Consider the following 15,943-nt stretch of genomic DNA (forward strand, 5'->3'; position numbering starts at 1 on the left):
AAAAAAAAAAAAAAAAAATACCATTTTATAGTTTTGTTTCTTTAATCAGATGGATATCCCTCAAATATAAGGTTTCAAGTCTGAAGCAGGTTGAAAGATTATTTTATATTCTAGATCGAGGACGCATTATCAAGAAAGTAAATACAGGCTTAGTTACTTGTGCAAGGCCCGAAATAAGGCGTGAAGTTAAATATACACTTTAATATTGTTATAGTGCCTGATCATTTACGTCATCTATGCATTTTCAGGAGATCTAATACTCTATCTCTTCAAGATTTAATTCCCAGTTTAAGGTACCATAGTGGTGTGATTCTCTTTTATTTTATCAAATATACTCTTTCTTTACAGAACATGAAAATTTGTGAGACATTTTCATAAAGCAAAATAATATTTCACAGAGAATAATGCATGTATATTCGGCAAGAAGTAATGAAATTTTATGTTCCTTAGTGTTTTGATATGTTTTTTTAATACGCAAAAAAATGAAAGTTCGACTTTGTCAAACACAACTCTTATGAATTTAGCTTCTTTCAAAGTAGGGTAAATACATTTGCGAACCAAAGTCAAGTCGTTCATGAAACTGTACTCTTATGAGAGATACCCTTGTTTTATAACGCAACAACGATATAGACATTTATTAATAAAATAAAATGAATCTGGCCTAGTCAGGTAATCTCATCCCAACAGAGATTTTTTATTTGATTCACAGAAAACGAATGCAAGTATTGTTTATTCTTCTAGTGATATTTTACATTTCCTACCATAATTTTGGCAAGTCATCCCAATTGTGCGTCTTCCTTCTCTCCCAGTAACTCAATTCGCCTGCTTTGTAAATCCATTCACCTGTATCAGGATTTTCAGGGGCGCCACCTATTTGCTCAAAGAAAAACGGTTTATATGTGACTCCCGAATTCTCAATCATTTTCCTTCTCTCACGCTGACCATCCTCGAGCTTCTGTTTCAAACTCTCGGCATCTTTTACCCTTCCTTCTTCGTATACCTTCATGTCAGGCCTGTATCGAGAATCTGTAGATGGCAAATTGCCCTCCTCAATTGAAGTGATTTTGTTCAAACTTCCGGCAAACTTAGTAAAGCCAAACTTTTTCTCACTTTGGGGCAAAAGCTCACCAGCAGTCCAAATGACTTTCTCTGTTGAATTTGTTTTCAATGTCATTGAATCTGTCCATTTTCCAGAAACAGTATACGGCAAAGGCTTTTTCAGGGGGTCATATGCATGTATACTCAAATCTTCTGACCGTCCACTAAACATCCCTCCTTTTGCGAAGCTAATCACTGCTTTTTGCCCGGAACTAGACTTCACGGTGATGCTTGTGGATGGCTCAACAAACTTTTCTCCAGCAATCATGTTTTTCAAAACACATGTAGGTTGAGACCAAGTGAAAACCTCACCAGTCTTTCTAATCGTAAGCTTCACATTTCCTGAAGTATAAAACTCATAAGTTTTGCCCCAAAACTTTTGAGAAGGAGCAGGACTGAAACTCAATGTCCAATTCGGGGACTCAGCAAACATAGCAAATACAGGTGGTCTGTGAAATACTTTCTCGCAAACTAGCCTAAATCCTTTGTCCTCTCTGACTAATTCATATGTTTCTCCCAACAACGGATTGAATGGCTTACGAGAACTGCGTACTTTCATTCTCATTGCGGCTAGATACGAGATGGAGAATGCGCCAATTCGTAAAATCAATTCTCCCGAGTTTTCTGGATAATCTCCTTGTAGGGCATTATCTATCAAATCCGAGTATTCGAGAATTTCTGCATACTTCTGCAAAACAGTTATCGGTTCGTTCATATCGACAGGCATGGACAAAGACGAAAGATCTTTTCCAACACTTTTGCGTACAAAAGAAAGGATACTAGGCGGATAGTGGTCACATATTGGTATGTCACAGTCTCTCTCAACTGGGTCATGAGGCAAAGGATATAAGTCATTAACTTCAGACGATATTTCGGAAGCAGTAGTTGATTTTTTTGTAGTGATTTTGGGAGCAGGTGGTCCCTCTGAATCGGCGTCCGATTCAGATGATGATTTTTCGGACACAATATCATTGTCATCAATAAATTCATTCTCTGGTCGAGTTTGCTTTGTTTGAGGCATTTCAGTCATTAGAACTATCCCATAATCGTTTTCATTTTCGATCAAATTTTCGTTAGCATCGAAAAATTCATTATCAGAGATGATCGAAGTAACGTCCGAGGGTACCAGCTGGCTTAAAAGATTGGAGATATTTGACGCAATGACTTGTAAGTCTGCCTTGACAGCATCGGGGGGTTTGGAAGAATAATTTGTTATGAGAGTTTTGACATGACTTTCAACTTCTCTTAATTGTGTGGTCAATATTGAATCTCTCTGGTTTGACAAAGGGCTTGCTATAGATTCAAGAACAAGTGTTCCATTTTTCTTTATGATACTAAAAGCATTCACCCAAGCCTTGAGATCCTTGGTACTTAAGGCTTTGAGATTCCAGACCTCCATCCCTGAGTCAATAAATATTTGATTTGTCTTGGAATCTGCACTAACAATGGCATCTGTTATGGGCATCTGACCTCTTAATTTATTGTCATTATTTTTGAAATAAGACAACGTCCCATACTTGAAATTAAGAATGAAAAATCTCTTTGTAAACCCTTGGAGCTTCTTTCTTCTCTTTTTTGACAACACACCTTGCATCAACTCCCCATCCTTAGGCCACAATATATTGGCCGTAGTTTTCTCTGAGCCATTTAAATGATCTGCTTGGGAATTGTGTTGATAGTTTTGTATGGGGCTTATTTTGGAGGAATTCTCTGATTCTCCATTGGATATCTTTGCACTAAAGAGAACTTTCTTTCCCGTTGTTTTGGAGAATGTGTTATCGAAAACAAATGCGAACGTGCCCCCTTTGTCGGCTTGATAAACACCTCTTACCAATTCATCAGGAAGCAACTTGTAATAGTCTTTGACCAAAATTAGCCCTGAATTGCTCAAGCTGCTTGAGAATGTGGAAGATCGTGATCTACTCTTGAATGTGCTCAGACGCGATATCGTATTCACCGACGCAACTGAAGTTGATCTCAAATTACAAGCAGGTACTTGTGAGTTCAAGGATATGTTGGACTCAAACCCAGGAAGCTCGGATCTTAGGATAGTTTCCTCGGGTAAGTTTTCCATGGGGACAGGGACTAAGTCGTTCTTTTGATAGATAGCGAAGTTAATGGACTTTTTGAGGGATTTCACCTGCCATTTTATAGAGCTGTTATCAGGGGCGTTCACCCACTTTACCAAAAAATCTTTCGCTTGAACCTCCAATGTTTCCATTTTGTAAAATGTTTCAAATTAAACAAATGGAGAGCTCAGAATTTTAGGCTTGTCTTGAATTGCTAATCTGAGCGGATCAGAAAAGTATTAATTTGGTCAGTCGCAGACAATTTCTTGACCTTGGCAATGTAGTATGCAGTTCCAAAGCATAAAAAGGTGTCATCATGGTTACAATTATTAGAATTGTCGATTTTGCGCGTCATTTTATGAATTCTGATACGAAAATAGATCAGATATTTACTGTTGGTAAGAACAAGTGACACCCAAACAAATTTTTGACAGGAGTATTGAAGCTACACACAGCACTTTTTGACAATAGGTAATGCTGGCACTTCCATGTTCAGCATCTTTGGAAACAAGAAAGCCACAAAATTTGGTCGTTGAGTATTTTGAAAAAATAGATGTGGAATATGTTGGAACTCCCTTTGGAAATCTTCTTTGTTCTAAGTTATTTTGTTCTACCCCTTAATGCTCGTATTGACCTGTTCCATTGACGGTTTTTACTTTTGGAGATACCCCATTTGTGGCACACATCCGTCGCACAGTACAAAGAGATGCTGCTAATCGAAACTTGACAGTGAGCCTCACAGGAATAAAATAAAGGACAGTGCTCAAGAAGGAAGACCATTTGGTATTTTTGGCCTGCTTTGTTGGAATGGGGGGTGAGCGAAATCACACTCCCACAATATTTTTAAACTAGCTCCCTAATCGGATGTACGTAGGTTTAATTCAGGGCTTGTTTTCAACTTTGAGAAGAGCTCTTATGGAAGATAGTGACGAGCAATTCGGAAATGATCAAACCTTATGTCCCTTCCCCCAGTGCTAAACTATAGATCTTGTCGTGTGAAAAAAGCTCAAAAAAATGAATGGAATTTAAAAATGATCACGCCCAGGCTCGAACTGGGGACCTTCTGCGTGTGAAGCAGACGTCGTAACCAACTAGACCACGCGACCTTTGATGAGTATTAAGATACTTTCTGTATATTATTCTTAACTGGATCTTTCAGAGGTTATTAACTCTTACTTGTGGGAGAGGCCACGGGATAATAGAGCTGTCTAGGCGAGATAGGTCGCCTGACACGGAATAGGCCGTTGGCTCAGAGGATAAGACTGATAAGCTTATCCTAGTAATATTGATACCGGAAGCGTACGGTAGTAACGGAGAGTAACCTTTCTTAAGGTGATCTACTCTTATGTAGTAAGGCTTACCCTTCTAACTAACAGGGTGTTCAATCACCTTCATATTCACTTCTCTCCGTCCGGCATATACGACCTCCCGGACGTCACGTGCACATTCTACCAACGTGCCACGTGACTAACAGACTAATCCCAGAGAAAGTACTGTTACAATGAGATTAGTAAGAAGTGGTAATAAAATATCCATATAAGAGTTTTTAACTTATTATATAAAACAGGTCCTATTTTGTACATTTTTTGTTTTTTTTCTTCCATTTTTTATTTTTGGGGATTGGTTTCACCTACATGCCTGGGTTTGGATCATAGCTGGGAGCTGTTTAAAGGTTTTTTATTATATTGTTTGTACAATTTTGCTCCTTTAATTAGGTGAATCTATCAAAAAATGATAAGGTGACATTCAGTACTTAAACACATACATGTCAAGAGGAGGAGTTTATCTAGTTTGTGACTAATAAAAGAATACAGGCCGCATTTTGCCACTAGGTGCGAACTTGGGATTTGGTAAGGTTTCTGTATCATATTTGATAGTTTCGATTGTTTGATCGAATGAACCTAATAAAAGAAAGCACTCACACCAATGAGTGTCTGGCTTTTTAGCTTCTATGGCACAATGATGGCTTTGCATGAATCTCAGATTAATGATTGCTTCATTAGACACATCATTGGAGGATCTACTAAGCCTGACTATTTATTCGTACATCTAAAAAAAGGCTCAAAGCGGTGAAAACTACATCTGTTGCCCTTCAAATGGAAAACATGTAATCACGAGCTCTTCAGGAATCACATCGAATGGACCAACCAGAGCTGGCAATTGGGCACTTGAAGCGTTTGAAGCCATTCTAACCAGAAATTTTGAAATAAATTAGCGTGTTCTCAGAGAATAAATGAACACAAGCACCTAGTCACCCGATTTTAGATTGCGAATAGTCCTGAGTCTTTTCTTTGTATGATTCAGCCATGATGCCGTATAGAAGATTCTTAATATATCCTTTCCAGTCGTGACCTATAATATCATGTCTTCTTAGAAATATACCCGGTGTAAGCCCCAGCTTTTCCTCGCTATTCTTATTGGGGGCCATTTGGTTTCCTGTGTGTATTAAAGTGCCATCCTATAAGTATCAGCTCCTGTCTCAGGGTCTTCGAGCTACACCCTCTGAAAAATTTTCCTTCCCGAAATCATCAGGGAAGGAAAATTCTATTGAAATGATTCATATATTTACTTATCTTTGGTCAAAATTAGCAATGTAAGAAAATTGAAAGAAAGACTAGCAATGAGAAACGAAAGACTTAATACCATCCAACCAAACGCTAATCAATGTAGAGCGAACTAACTCTAACGAATAATAAACTATGTTCTTGCCCCAATATTGTAGAGGCAGGGTTCCTTGTATACAGAAACAAGCTAATTATTCGAAGGTTACTTTTTGATACATATGAAAGATATGTCAAACCTCAAAGTTCGGGTTTCCAGATTTGGAAAAAACATTGGTAAATCACGCATTAGTCATGACGTAAATTGCTGAAATAATCAACATGAAACACATATCAAAATTTGAATAAGCTGCAATGATGTTTTCAGAGGGATTTTTTAAGGAGCTGATACTCAGAAGTAAATATCAACCGTGCTACGTAACGAATTTGACAAAGCATGCTTGTTCTTTGGTATTTTTATTCTCAACGCTTCTGTACCAGCAATTATTTCCAGCCGCGAAGCGAGACGATATTCTTATCAGCTAAAGATATGCAGGGAAAAGCCCGAGTTGTCGTGTATAAGTATCCGCGGAATTTTCCGCATGGCCCTAAAATTTGACACTTTAGGCTTCAAGGTTCGAACAAGCTCCATGGATCAGGGACACATCAACGACCCATCGGCAGGAAGCGCTGGTATAATTGCTTCCGAGATCGCAGACAGCGAGCACTTGTTGGATAAAAGTGGATCTTCCATTGGAGCATATGGTTCTACTGAGACACGCGACAACCAGGAATTGGATGTGGATGAGATAAACGGATCTTTGCCAAAAGCACAGTTTTACACATTAATTGGCAGCATCTATATGGCTAGCTTCTTGGCAGCTTTGGATACAACAGTTGTCACAACTTTATTGACTGTAATCGCTTCAGACTTGAATGCAGTTGAGAATATAAGCTGGATAGCCACTGCTTACCTTTTATCATGTTCCGCTTTCCAACCAATATATGGCAAATTATCCGATATATTTGGAAGAAAAATTCTCCTTTTAATTTGCTGTTTTCTTTTCGCGGTAGGTTGTTGCATCTGCGTCACCGACTCGCTTTTGCTTTTAGTCATTGGACGTTTTGTCACAGGCTGTGGTGGTTCAGGGCTAACCACTCTAGGTACAATCACCATGTCAGACTTGATTCCCCTTAGAGATAGAGGCTTGTACCAGGGTTTAGCAAACATTTGCTTTGGCCTAGGTGCTGCATCTGGGGGTATCGTTGGGGGTGTTGTTGCTGATATTTTCGGTTGGAAATGGGTATTCATCTTTCAAGTGCCTCTCGCGATTATTGTCGGGATTGCAATCTTTGCGTTTCTTAATTTACCCGAAGGATCCCCTGGATTAGGTGCTACAGGAACAGACTTTTACGAGAAATTAAAACGCGTGGATTTTCTTGGTGCATTTTTTTTGGTGTCATCGCTTATGGTAATTCTCACAACAGCGTCAATTGGGGGCACACAATTCGCGTATTCTTCGAAAACTTTCATTGGGTTGGTGGCTCTTTCTGCTACCCTTTTATCCTTATTTATTTATACAGAGTGCTACATCTCTGATGAACCTATCATTCCAATGGAAGTTATGACTGAGAGGACAGTGTTGGCTTCTTCGCTCACAAATTGGTTCTACACAATGGGTGTTTTCACATACCTTTTCTTCATTCCTTTGTTTTTTCAAACAGTGATGGGACTTTCCGCTACCCAGAGTGGCGAGAGAGTTATACCCAATTTCTTTGCTGTATCGCTTGGATCAGTTGGCGCAGGTCTCTACATGAGAAAAACTGGTAGATACTACTCTTTAACAGTTGTTGTTGGTATCATTTCTTTATTAGGAATGTTTAGGGTATTGAATTTATCACCTGAGTCGTCGTTGTTCACACAATTTACAGTTTTGATTCCTCCTGGATTTGGCTATTCGTGTATCTTGACAGTCACGCTACTTTCACTCATTGCTGCTGTTCCAATGAAATATCAAGCATGCACCACTTCTATTCAGTATACCTTTCGGGCGACAGGTTCTACGATTGGTGTGTCAATAGCTAGTGCAATTTTTCAGAATACTGTCAAAACTAATTTATCTCACAACATTCACCAGGTGATTTCAGACCCCAAATTGGCAGAAAAGATCATTAGAAGGGCTCTTGAAAATACAAATTATGTTAGGGAGGCTCCAGAAATTGTTCAAAGTGCTATCAAGCAAGCCTACAATTCAGGATGCAAAGGAACTTTTATTTTCAGTACCGTTACAATTGCTTTGGGATATATCTCGTCATTGTTCATGAGAGAGCACGTTCTCCATAAGTCAATGAGTAGAAAATAAGGTCAGGAAATCTCAATAAAAGTTTGTATATAGACTTACTTTTCAGTCTCTATTTAGTCTGTATTTTGCGCAGCGTATTCTAGACCAAACTTGTGATTTACACCTCCAGATAGCACAAGATTGGTGGATTCTTCGTGCACTGAAGAACCACCAATCAGCAAATCTGAATTTATGTATGATCGCACAGAATAATTCACGTTGCGCAATGGAGATTCATCGGAAGAGTCTTGAGGATTGACATTTAGGGAGAAATTCGATACTTCCTTAAGTTGAGTCAACTCTGATATTTGTCTCTTACCTCGCCATCCAAGCTTGGGTGACATCAAAGAACGAATTCCAACATCATTACCAAACATTGCCTGCGCCGATGATGAAGCCAAATAGGGTGAAAGAATTGGGCTCAATATTTCATCATCTTGTATCGCAGCTTCAAGAGTTTCCTCTATCACCTCTTCAATCAACTCATTCTCTGAAGTGATATTAATGTTTATCAAAATAACAGATACCAAAATGCACAAGACACCAAAGCCATACATTAACGTTCTGGACGCCGAGGAAGGTGAAGTATCTTGGGAGATGTCGAGAATAAGTAGATCCAAAAAAATCGTGATGGGAATTGAGGAGGTCAAGGCCAAACTAGTGACAAGTGGGCTCGTGAGTAGCATGGCCAAAATAGTGACATAGTCCGATACAACGGAGAATATTGCATTGATAGAGATCATCACAAGAATTGAATAAGTCGAGGGAATCTCAAACTTTTCAACACCGAAAAAATCCGAAAAGATGAGGAGCGGAATTCCAAAGAGAAGACTGAAGACTCCTACCCACCCGAAAAGCTCTCGTTCATTCGTAGTTTTTTGACCCGTACCACACTTCGTTTTCATCCTGATAAGGTATAACGCATAAAAGAACGCCCCAAGTAAAGCCAAGAAGTTACCGTAAACAGAACTCTTAGATTTGAATTTATTTTCAGTGCTTCCACTCAAATCTTCACCACCCAAATTGATGAGAATCACACCAATTAAACTACTGACGACGCATGCGAGCTTTTTTACCAGGAATCTGTCAATTTTCATCATAATGCCCAAACACAAAGTGAAAAAAGTAGTTGTGGATCCCAATATTGTCTGATTTGATGCGGATGTGTACTGCAAAGACAGTAGCACCATTGTATTGTACAAACAGTAAATCACTGAAATTTGAAAAGCCAAGGACAAAACTTCGTGGAAGCTTAGAAATTTTGACTCGCAATGTGGTGCATCGAGATAAGTTGAGGGTGTGAAAGCTTTCCAAGCCACTTGATTGTATATCTCTAGGTCAGAAGATGAGAGTAAGGGTGAAGAGTTTGGGAAGGAAGTAGGAGCCAATCTCAACATATTAGCAATACACGACACCAAATTAGGAACGAAGTTCAAGATGAAGCAAGATCCAGTGAGGACGGCCAAAAAGATTGGTTTTTGAAATTCATTCCCCTTTAAAACGGCGTTGACTAATTCTAGGCCGACGATCCAGGTACATATAGCGACTATCAAGAGGATGACCCCGAGTTTGAAGTTCTTCTTTTCTTGATCATTGATAACCTCGATTACTTCATCGACACTGCTTAACACACGACAAGGAATCTCCTGTGCCTTGACTCTAGGGGAAACTAACGTTGATACGTTAGGATCCGAATGACTTTGTAGCATGCTTTTAGAAACAGTACTTTTCCTGTACTCATTGATGATAACAATCCGCGGACCTTATCGAAAAACAAGTGAGAACAATCCGCGATTACTCGCCCATTTGGGAAGTTGCGCGTCTCAGATATCTACATGATTCAAAAGTAGAAGTAGTGGCTTATGATTGTTCATGATTACTTATAAATCTTGTGACCACCCGTAAGTTGCAGCTAATCGCTTATCTAAGTGCTGTTTAGCTGTAATGGGAACCGTATCTTTGTTGGCACCCCTGTGTTTTATATCTCTCACTATTGCACTAGGGACAGGTCCCAATAAGGTAGCGTCGTTGGGATGACTGAAGAATACTATAGAGTAGCGATCTTTACCACTTCTTTGGGCTTCGGCTGGAAATTTCACTCTATGAATGGTTGACTTCAATAAACCACCTGTCCAATAGGATAACTGATCCGCAATGTTGACAATTATGGGAGGTGCTTGGCCTTTCGCCTCGGGAAAGCTTGAAGGGACAAAAGGAACCGCTTCCCACTTTTTAGAAATTGGAGAGTAAATTTCTAGCCCTTCTTGTCCTTCCTGTTGAAATAATAATGTCATGGAGCCATAATCTGTGTGAGCCCCCGCTCGAATTGTAGACTCCGGGTCCAAAGACTTTTGGCCCGGATAGTGCAAGAATCTAAAAGTCGTCCCCGAGGCCTTCTCGGGGTCGTATCTAGATGTAAACCAATCAGTTCCATCCACTTCCGTATCTTCTATATCCAACCCAAGAGCAAGTATTTGCAATATCTTGATCGACAAGTTGTAAAGTTTGGAGATTGTTGAAGTCAATAATTTTTCTCTAGATGGATCATCTTTGAACCATCCTGGTATTTCTTTGGATGATGTTCCGGTTTTGAAATTCAATGAGCAGAAATTCAAGGCTTCTTTGGGATCCCCCCGCTTTTGCTTTGTAGGGTCTAAGTTCTCTCCCCCGTGATCCGTATAGCCATGATTTGATTCATCAATAGGAAATTTGCGCTTGTATTCGGCAGGCAAATCAAAAAATTCTTTAGAAAGGGCAAAAAGGTCGGATACTTCTTTTGCCGAAAAGCCATGCCCTTCTAAGAATAAAAACCCCTGGGAGGTAGCAGCATTCAAGAGTTCAGCCGCTGTATTTCTGTTGAAGTCAGTGATGTCAACAATTTGTAATGGATTCGAGTTGTTAGCCATTTTTTGAAACAACTGAGAGAATTGAAGAGTAGGTTGATGAAGCCAGCTTTCCTCTAGTACTGATTGTTGTAATGCACGTTCGTCGCGCACGCCGATCTGACTCGGGACCCTTCTCATTCCAAGGCCGCCTAGATGCAAAACCCGTTTGGACATGCGGACTTCTCAGCAGTCAAACAAACAAAAAATATCAGTATATTATGTAATGATTTTTTCTAATACTATGATTTTTTCATATCTGCCTTTGAATCCGCTTGGTTCAGAATTGCATATCTTTCACATCAACAGAAGTGATGGGTGTCTATATCGAATTGTCCGCAGCAGAATGATGCGCAACGACTCATATCGGAAGTGTGTGTAAGCTTTAGTTAGCGAATAACGCGGTTTCAACCATACGCGTCACTAGTTCCACTCCTGAGCAAAGGATATTTTACTGATGAAAACAATCATTCATAATGCTGACGCGCCTCTTGCAGAATTGAATTTGGTGCCTTGCAAGATTCAATACACGGGTCCTTCGAATACAAAAGACTACTTCTCCGCCTCAAAAAAGAAGGAAAAATGGCAGGATAAAGAAGTTGTGATAGCCAATTTTCGTGGGTTAAAATTGATCGGAGAAAATATTCAACTCGGTGACAAACTCGGTGTTGTTTGTAACACTTCAGAAATTTCAAGAGAGAACAGCGAGGAGGGGAGCGTAGAGACTTTAAAAGAGTTGAATCCAATTGCAGTGTTTGAAAAGGTCATTGTTTATGGCCATGACTCCTGTCCTTCCGAGAACAATAAATGGAAAATGTTAAATGAGTGGGAAGCCATCGCTGATGCTATTAACGGGTGACTTTTTTTCGTGGAGGCTCATGAAGAAGCTTGAAACTCATAAACATACCTTCTTCGATGAGTATAGCCCCGTCAGTAGAACCCCCAGCAAGAGCAGCTTTTTGAGAGATGTAATGGCCGATTATTTTGCTTGCAACACCAGAGGAATTCTCAGGAAGCCAAAGGGTTGGTTTCTCATAATTGTAACAGGGATGGAAGTATAGCAAGGCACCCCGTGAATGCTCACACAAAGATCCATTTCGCTCCTCTTCAATTTCTGCTGTTTCATCGCTCATTTGTGGGAAATAGCTGAAAAGCTTTTGGAATTGCCTGTAAAATACAATATTTCCAAAAATTGTGACAAGAAGGACACATGCCATCATTAAAGCTTGAAACTTCATTGGACAATCTCCTTTTTGATTTTCCAGGGACACGAAGATGCCTATCATACAACATTCCAAGCAGTAAATCCCTGAATACAAATGAAATAGCGCCCTTGGATACATTTTTCCATTTGTCTCGGAGTCATTCACATGACTGTACATGTAGTGAAGGGCATGTTTATAGTAAAGAAACGTCAACAGTAGTATCAATATCATAAAGACAGACACCACAGGTGAAATTGTGCTATATGTAATACCAATGGCTCCATAAACAGAAAGTGTAGAATATAGAGAGCCCCACTTCACCTTTCTCAACGAGGTTAATCTGTTGAATTTCATTCTGGGAGTTCTGTCAATCAAGGGATAAATAAAGAAGTGAGCCAATAGATCACTTAGCCTTAAAAAGTTACTCCCACAATATGAGAATGTTTTCACAGATAGGTATTTGAAAAAGAACACTGAGCTCTTTGGAATATTCGCAGCCAATAAAATGGGAATGGAAACTGGCTTTTCCACAACTTGAAGAAGTACGACAATAAGACTTGTCAGAACTGACACAACTAAAAATTGTTGAATGAACAAGAATGCAAAATACCAACATTGGATATCTAGCTCAAGTTCAGCTCCTGTCCAATTCCCTTTCAAAGATAATACGACTCTGAAAACCTTCAACTGCATTGTTGTTACCATACTTAACAAGATGGTAGGTAAAAAACTTGAGAATATAGTTTTTATTTCTTCAGGTAGCCGATTCAAAAATCCCATGAAGGGAATTAATTGAGTGATCAATGGAATTTGGGAGAATAACGCAATCAAGGACACCGGAACAACGTAGATACATATAATCACTGTCAAAAGCGAAACAAAGAAATACTTTTCAATCAATATCACCCAGTTATTTTTCCTTGCCAAGTTTCTCCAAATTATGTCATTATGATTGACTTCAACTATGCTTTCATCGAGAAAACCAAAATTCAGAGTTAACAAGACCTGATGTGCCATGTACGCAGACTCTTGCGATTTGAACATGAGAAAGACCTTGCTTTGTTTCACATAGTTTCCAGCTGCAATATCATCAACACGCTTTTGAAGAATTTCCAGAGTTTTTTCAAGATTATGGAGACACCAATCATCGATAGACTTTGGCTTCTGTAGAGCTATTGCTCTTAAAAATCCGGGTAGCCGAAGAGAGATCACTCTGCTAAAGATAGGAATTGATATTAAAGGCAAATAAATAGGTGGATAGAACATATCAAATTTGTGATTTAATTCCCCTGAAAACTGGCCCAAGGTTTTTAATATTCGCATTTGTTTCATTTCCAAAATATCTAAGGCCTCAACAGCTTTTTTCCACTGCCACCAAAAGTCGTAGTAATCATCCAAAATCCAAATGTGTTCTAAACCTTCGCAAAACAGATTGAAGGATTTGTGGAGCGAATCAGAATCGAGCAACGAACCTGGAACATTTCCCAAAAGTAAGACTCTTGATGAAGCCCTATTTCTGTGAGCAAAAGAATTTAAATATGTGTATCGTATTTTTGCAATACTGCGGAATTCATGTAAAATAAGGAAATTAAAGAATCCAATAGTTATCAATGAGCATACAAAGTGGAAATTGAGTCGGTCAACTTTACTCATTGCTATATTTGAAATGCTCAAGCGGTCGAGCCCCTTCGCACGAAATGTAAATGTGGAGCCTGTCAAATTGATGGGAAGAAGAACTATTAGATTCAATAGACCACACGAAGCAAAAAAAATCAAAAGGATATTAATAAACCGTAGGAAGAAATATGTATCCAAACCCATTGATAAGAAACAATTTATATCGTATTTCCAAGATGGTTTGATCCAATCAAAAAACCCCTGAGGAAGGAGCTCCATTCTCTCACCTTCTGGGGTGCAAAAACACCTTGGCTGGTAAATGTATACACATATAGCCCGCAAGTAACAAAACAAAAATATTTCTATTAAGCAAATGCATAAAGAAGTCATCAAGTGCTTAAGGAGCACGCTCACGTCAGTTCCATAAGACATGTGCGCAGAGCCTGTTTGATCATTGTTCAAAAACCTTACAAAGACCTCTGGATCCACGAAGAATTTTAGGAATGAGTATACTATGGATGAATAACTGTTTTGAAACGACGATTCCAGTATTTTCAGGGCTTGTATTATATTATTCATCGTATTTGCTTGTGTAGAGCTTGATATAGTTTAGAAACCTTTAAACAAGACAGGATCTTCAAGAATTAAAACTTCTTTTTAAATGCAACATCCCAAGGAAGTTCAAACGTGACACAAAACATAAATTTTGTAGGCGCAACTTTCCGCACCAAATGAAAATTAAATGCCTCAAATGGAGCCGAATATTGAATGTATTCAATAATCCGAGAATGAACCCTTCTATGAAGATCGTCCATAGTTGGTTCAGGTTCATCTGATGAATATTTTTCGAAACAATGAACATTGATAATTGGTAGTCTGAAATTTGGGTCACTCTTTGCAATTCTCTCCACCTCTTCATCATGAGTATACAAGCCAACAAATTCATCCAAGAAAGTCAACGCAGAGTCAGGTAAATTCATGACATAGTTTGAAATGAATTGGGGAATTTGAATCTGGGTTATCTCGACTGATTTCTCTGTTGTCGCCAATTGTGTATTAGAATCAGTTTTGCGGCGCTTGACAGTTTTCCGCTTTTCAATAACACTCTCAGATTTAGCCCAGTTCAAAATCATCGACGGGGAGTTTCTTATAAAGTCTCTACCATCTAGATTAGACGGCCTCACAAAATCTTCCACATTATTTAACCGTATATTTTCTTTGAGGTATTTGTATGACTCGGGATTCAAATCGTTTGCCAAAACCAAGGCATTTTTACGACCAGCAGGAACAGCAAAAGGCCCCACCCCGGCAAACACATCACCGACAACCTCATTGGGTTGAAATTGGGAAATGAGTCTATCGTGTTCAGTGCTGAGTCTCAGATTCCAATAAACCGAGCTAAAATCAAAGCGAAATTTACAACCACTTTCATTTTGTTCGACCACAAAGTCGTCCTTTCCAGCTAGCACTTTCATCTTAAATGTTCTAAACTTGGTGTCGATAGAATCAACTTTGTCCACAACTGTTTCAATTTTGGAATTTTTATCCAAAATAACTTGGCCGATCAAAGGTCCATATTCCTTGAACTCACTACGCAAATTAAAGTGAGCGATATGCCCAGCTTGAGCAAAGCCAGTGGGAATATCGTTGGTCAAATGTTCAGGTAAAACAGCATGCAAAATGTCATCAGCTTTCCAGAAAGAATAATCTAATTTGAGGGTGTATGGGAGTATCTCGACATCATACTCAGCAATTTTAGCCAATGCAGTAGATGACAAGAGGTCCCTGTAAGATTCCAAACTATCAATGTCTTCTCTTAACAATACACCTTTGGTTCCATTAATAGGCACAATGTGCTTAACACCAGACATGAGGAGGAAATCACCCTTACATGATTTCACAAAATCACCAAGAAACTTTGGATTTGGGAAAGCTGCCACCAAGAGAGAGACTTCCTTTTGGAAAAAAGATTTGTCAAGTACTCTCATTTGCCGATTGACAGGGGGACTGAATTTGCGCAGCACGTTCATGATTGATCTTCGTTCAGTTTTGCTAAAAAAGCTTAGTGCTCGCACTTGTATATCTTTTAATTGGGCCAAATTTTTGAACAAGAATATCTTGCAAGGGTCTAACATGCACGAGTAAACCTTGAAAGAGTTTCGCAGAGAGTTTTGGCAAAACCGCGTTGTT

At 39.1% G+C, this 15,943-nt stretch overlaps 7 protein-coding genes and 1 non-coding gene across 8 annotated transcripts; 2 read left to right on the forward strand and 6 right to left on the reverse strand.

Annotated features, from left to right (window-relative positions):
• Positions 1-757: 757 nt before the first annotated feature.
• OSH3 (oxysterol-binding protein related protein) lies at positions 758-3,319 on the reverse strand (the record flags this gene model as incomplete). Its single annotated transcript, XM_018858593.1, has 1 exon — positions 758-3,319. One exon carries the CDS (start codon positions 3,317-3,319, stop codon positions 758-760), a length of 2,562 nt encoding a protein of 853 aa, XP_018714386.1.
• Positions 3,320-4,199: 880 nt separating this feature from the next.
• On the reverse strand, positions 4,200-4,273 carry METBIDRAFT_t52. The gene has a single exon. It is a non-coding gene; the product is annotated as a tRNA-Val (tRNA).
• Positions 4,274-6,357: 2,084 nt separating this feature from the next.
• METBIDRAFT_35262 (uncharacterized protein) lies at positions 6,358-8,070 on the forward strand (the record flags this gene model as incomplete). The annotated part of the gene is made up of 1 exon (XM_018856588.1): positions 6,358-8,070. One exon carries the CDS (start codon positions 6,358-6,360, stop codon positions 8,068-8,070), a length of 1,713 nt encoding a protein of 570 aa, XP_018714387.1.
• On the reverse strand, positions 7,988-9,871 carry METBIDRAFT_30275 (uncharacterized protein). Its single transcript, XM_018855595.1, has one exon. The coding sequence runs from the start codon at positions 9,756-9,758 to the stop codon at positions 8,124-8,126; it is 1,635 nt and encodes a 544-aa protein (XP_018714388.1). The 5' UTR covers positions 9,759-9,871; the 3' UTR covers positions 7,988-8,123.
• Positions 9,872-9,904: 33 nt separating this feature from the next.
• Positions 9,905-11,007, reverse strand: METBIDRAFT_30276 (uncharacterized protein). Its single transcript, XM_018855596.1, has one exon. It carries the CDS (start codon positions 10,953-10,955, stop codon positions 9,930-9,932), a length of 1,026 nt encoding a protein of 341 aa, XP_018714389.1. The 5' UTR covers positions 10,956-11,007; the 3' UTR covers positions 9,905-9,929.
• A 381-nt stretch (positions 11,008-11,388) lies between these two features.
• Positions 11,389-11,790, forward strand: METBIDRAFT_36309 (uncharacterized protein; the record flags this gene model as incomplete). The annotated part of the gene is made up of 1 exon (XM_018856718.1): positions 11,389-11,790. The coding sequence occupies one exon, from the start codon at positions 11,389-11,391 to the stop codon at positions 11,788-11,790; it is 402 nt and encodes a 133-aa protein (XP_018714390.1).
• On the reverse strand, positions 11,780-14,332 carry SPO75 (Spo75p; the record flags this gene model as incomplete). The annotated part of the gene is made up of 1 exon (XM_018856572.1): positions 11,780-14,332. The coding sequence occupies one exon, from the start codon at positions 14,330-14,332 to the stop codon at positions 11,780-11,782; it is 2,553 nt and encodes an 850-aa protein (XP_018714391.1).
• Positions 14,068-15,928, reverse strand: METBIDRAFT_30278 (tRNA (guanine) methyltransferase). The gene has a single exon (XM_018855597.1). It carries the CDS (start codon positions 15,781-15,783, stop codon positions 14,398-14,400), a length of 1,386 nt encoding a protein of 461 aa, XP_018714392.1. The 5' UTR covers positions 15,784-15,928; the 3' UTR covers positions 14,068-14,397.
• Between the last annotated feature and the right edge of the window lie 15 nt (positions 15,929-15,943).

This window comes from Metschnikowia bicuspidata, assembly GCF_001664035.1.
Source record: "Metschnikowia bicuspidata var. bicuspidata NRRL YB-4993 chromosome Unknown METBIscaffold_1, whole genome shotgun sequence".
Classification (NCBI taxonomy): Eukaryota; Fungi; Ascomycota; class Pichiomycetes; order Serinales; family Metschnikowiaceae; genus Metschnikowia; species Metschnikowia bicuspidata.

Coding starts and splice junctions, on each gene's coding strand:
- METBIDRAFT_30275 (XM_018855595.1), bottom strand. CDS start 9,758: ATGCTACAAAGTCATTCGGATCCTAACGTATCAACGTTAGTTTCCCCT.
- METBIDRAFT_30276 (XM_018855596.1), bottom strand. CDS start 10,955: ATGGCTAACAACTCGAATCCATTACAAATTGTTGACATCACTGACTTC.
- METBIDRAFT_30278 (XM_018855597.1), bottom strand. CDS start 15,783: ATGAACGTGCTGCGCAAATTCAGTCCCCCTGTCAATCGGCAAATGAGA.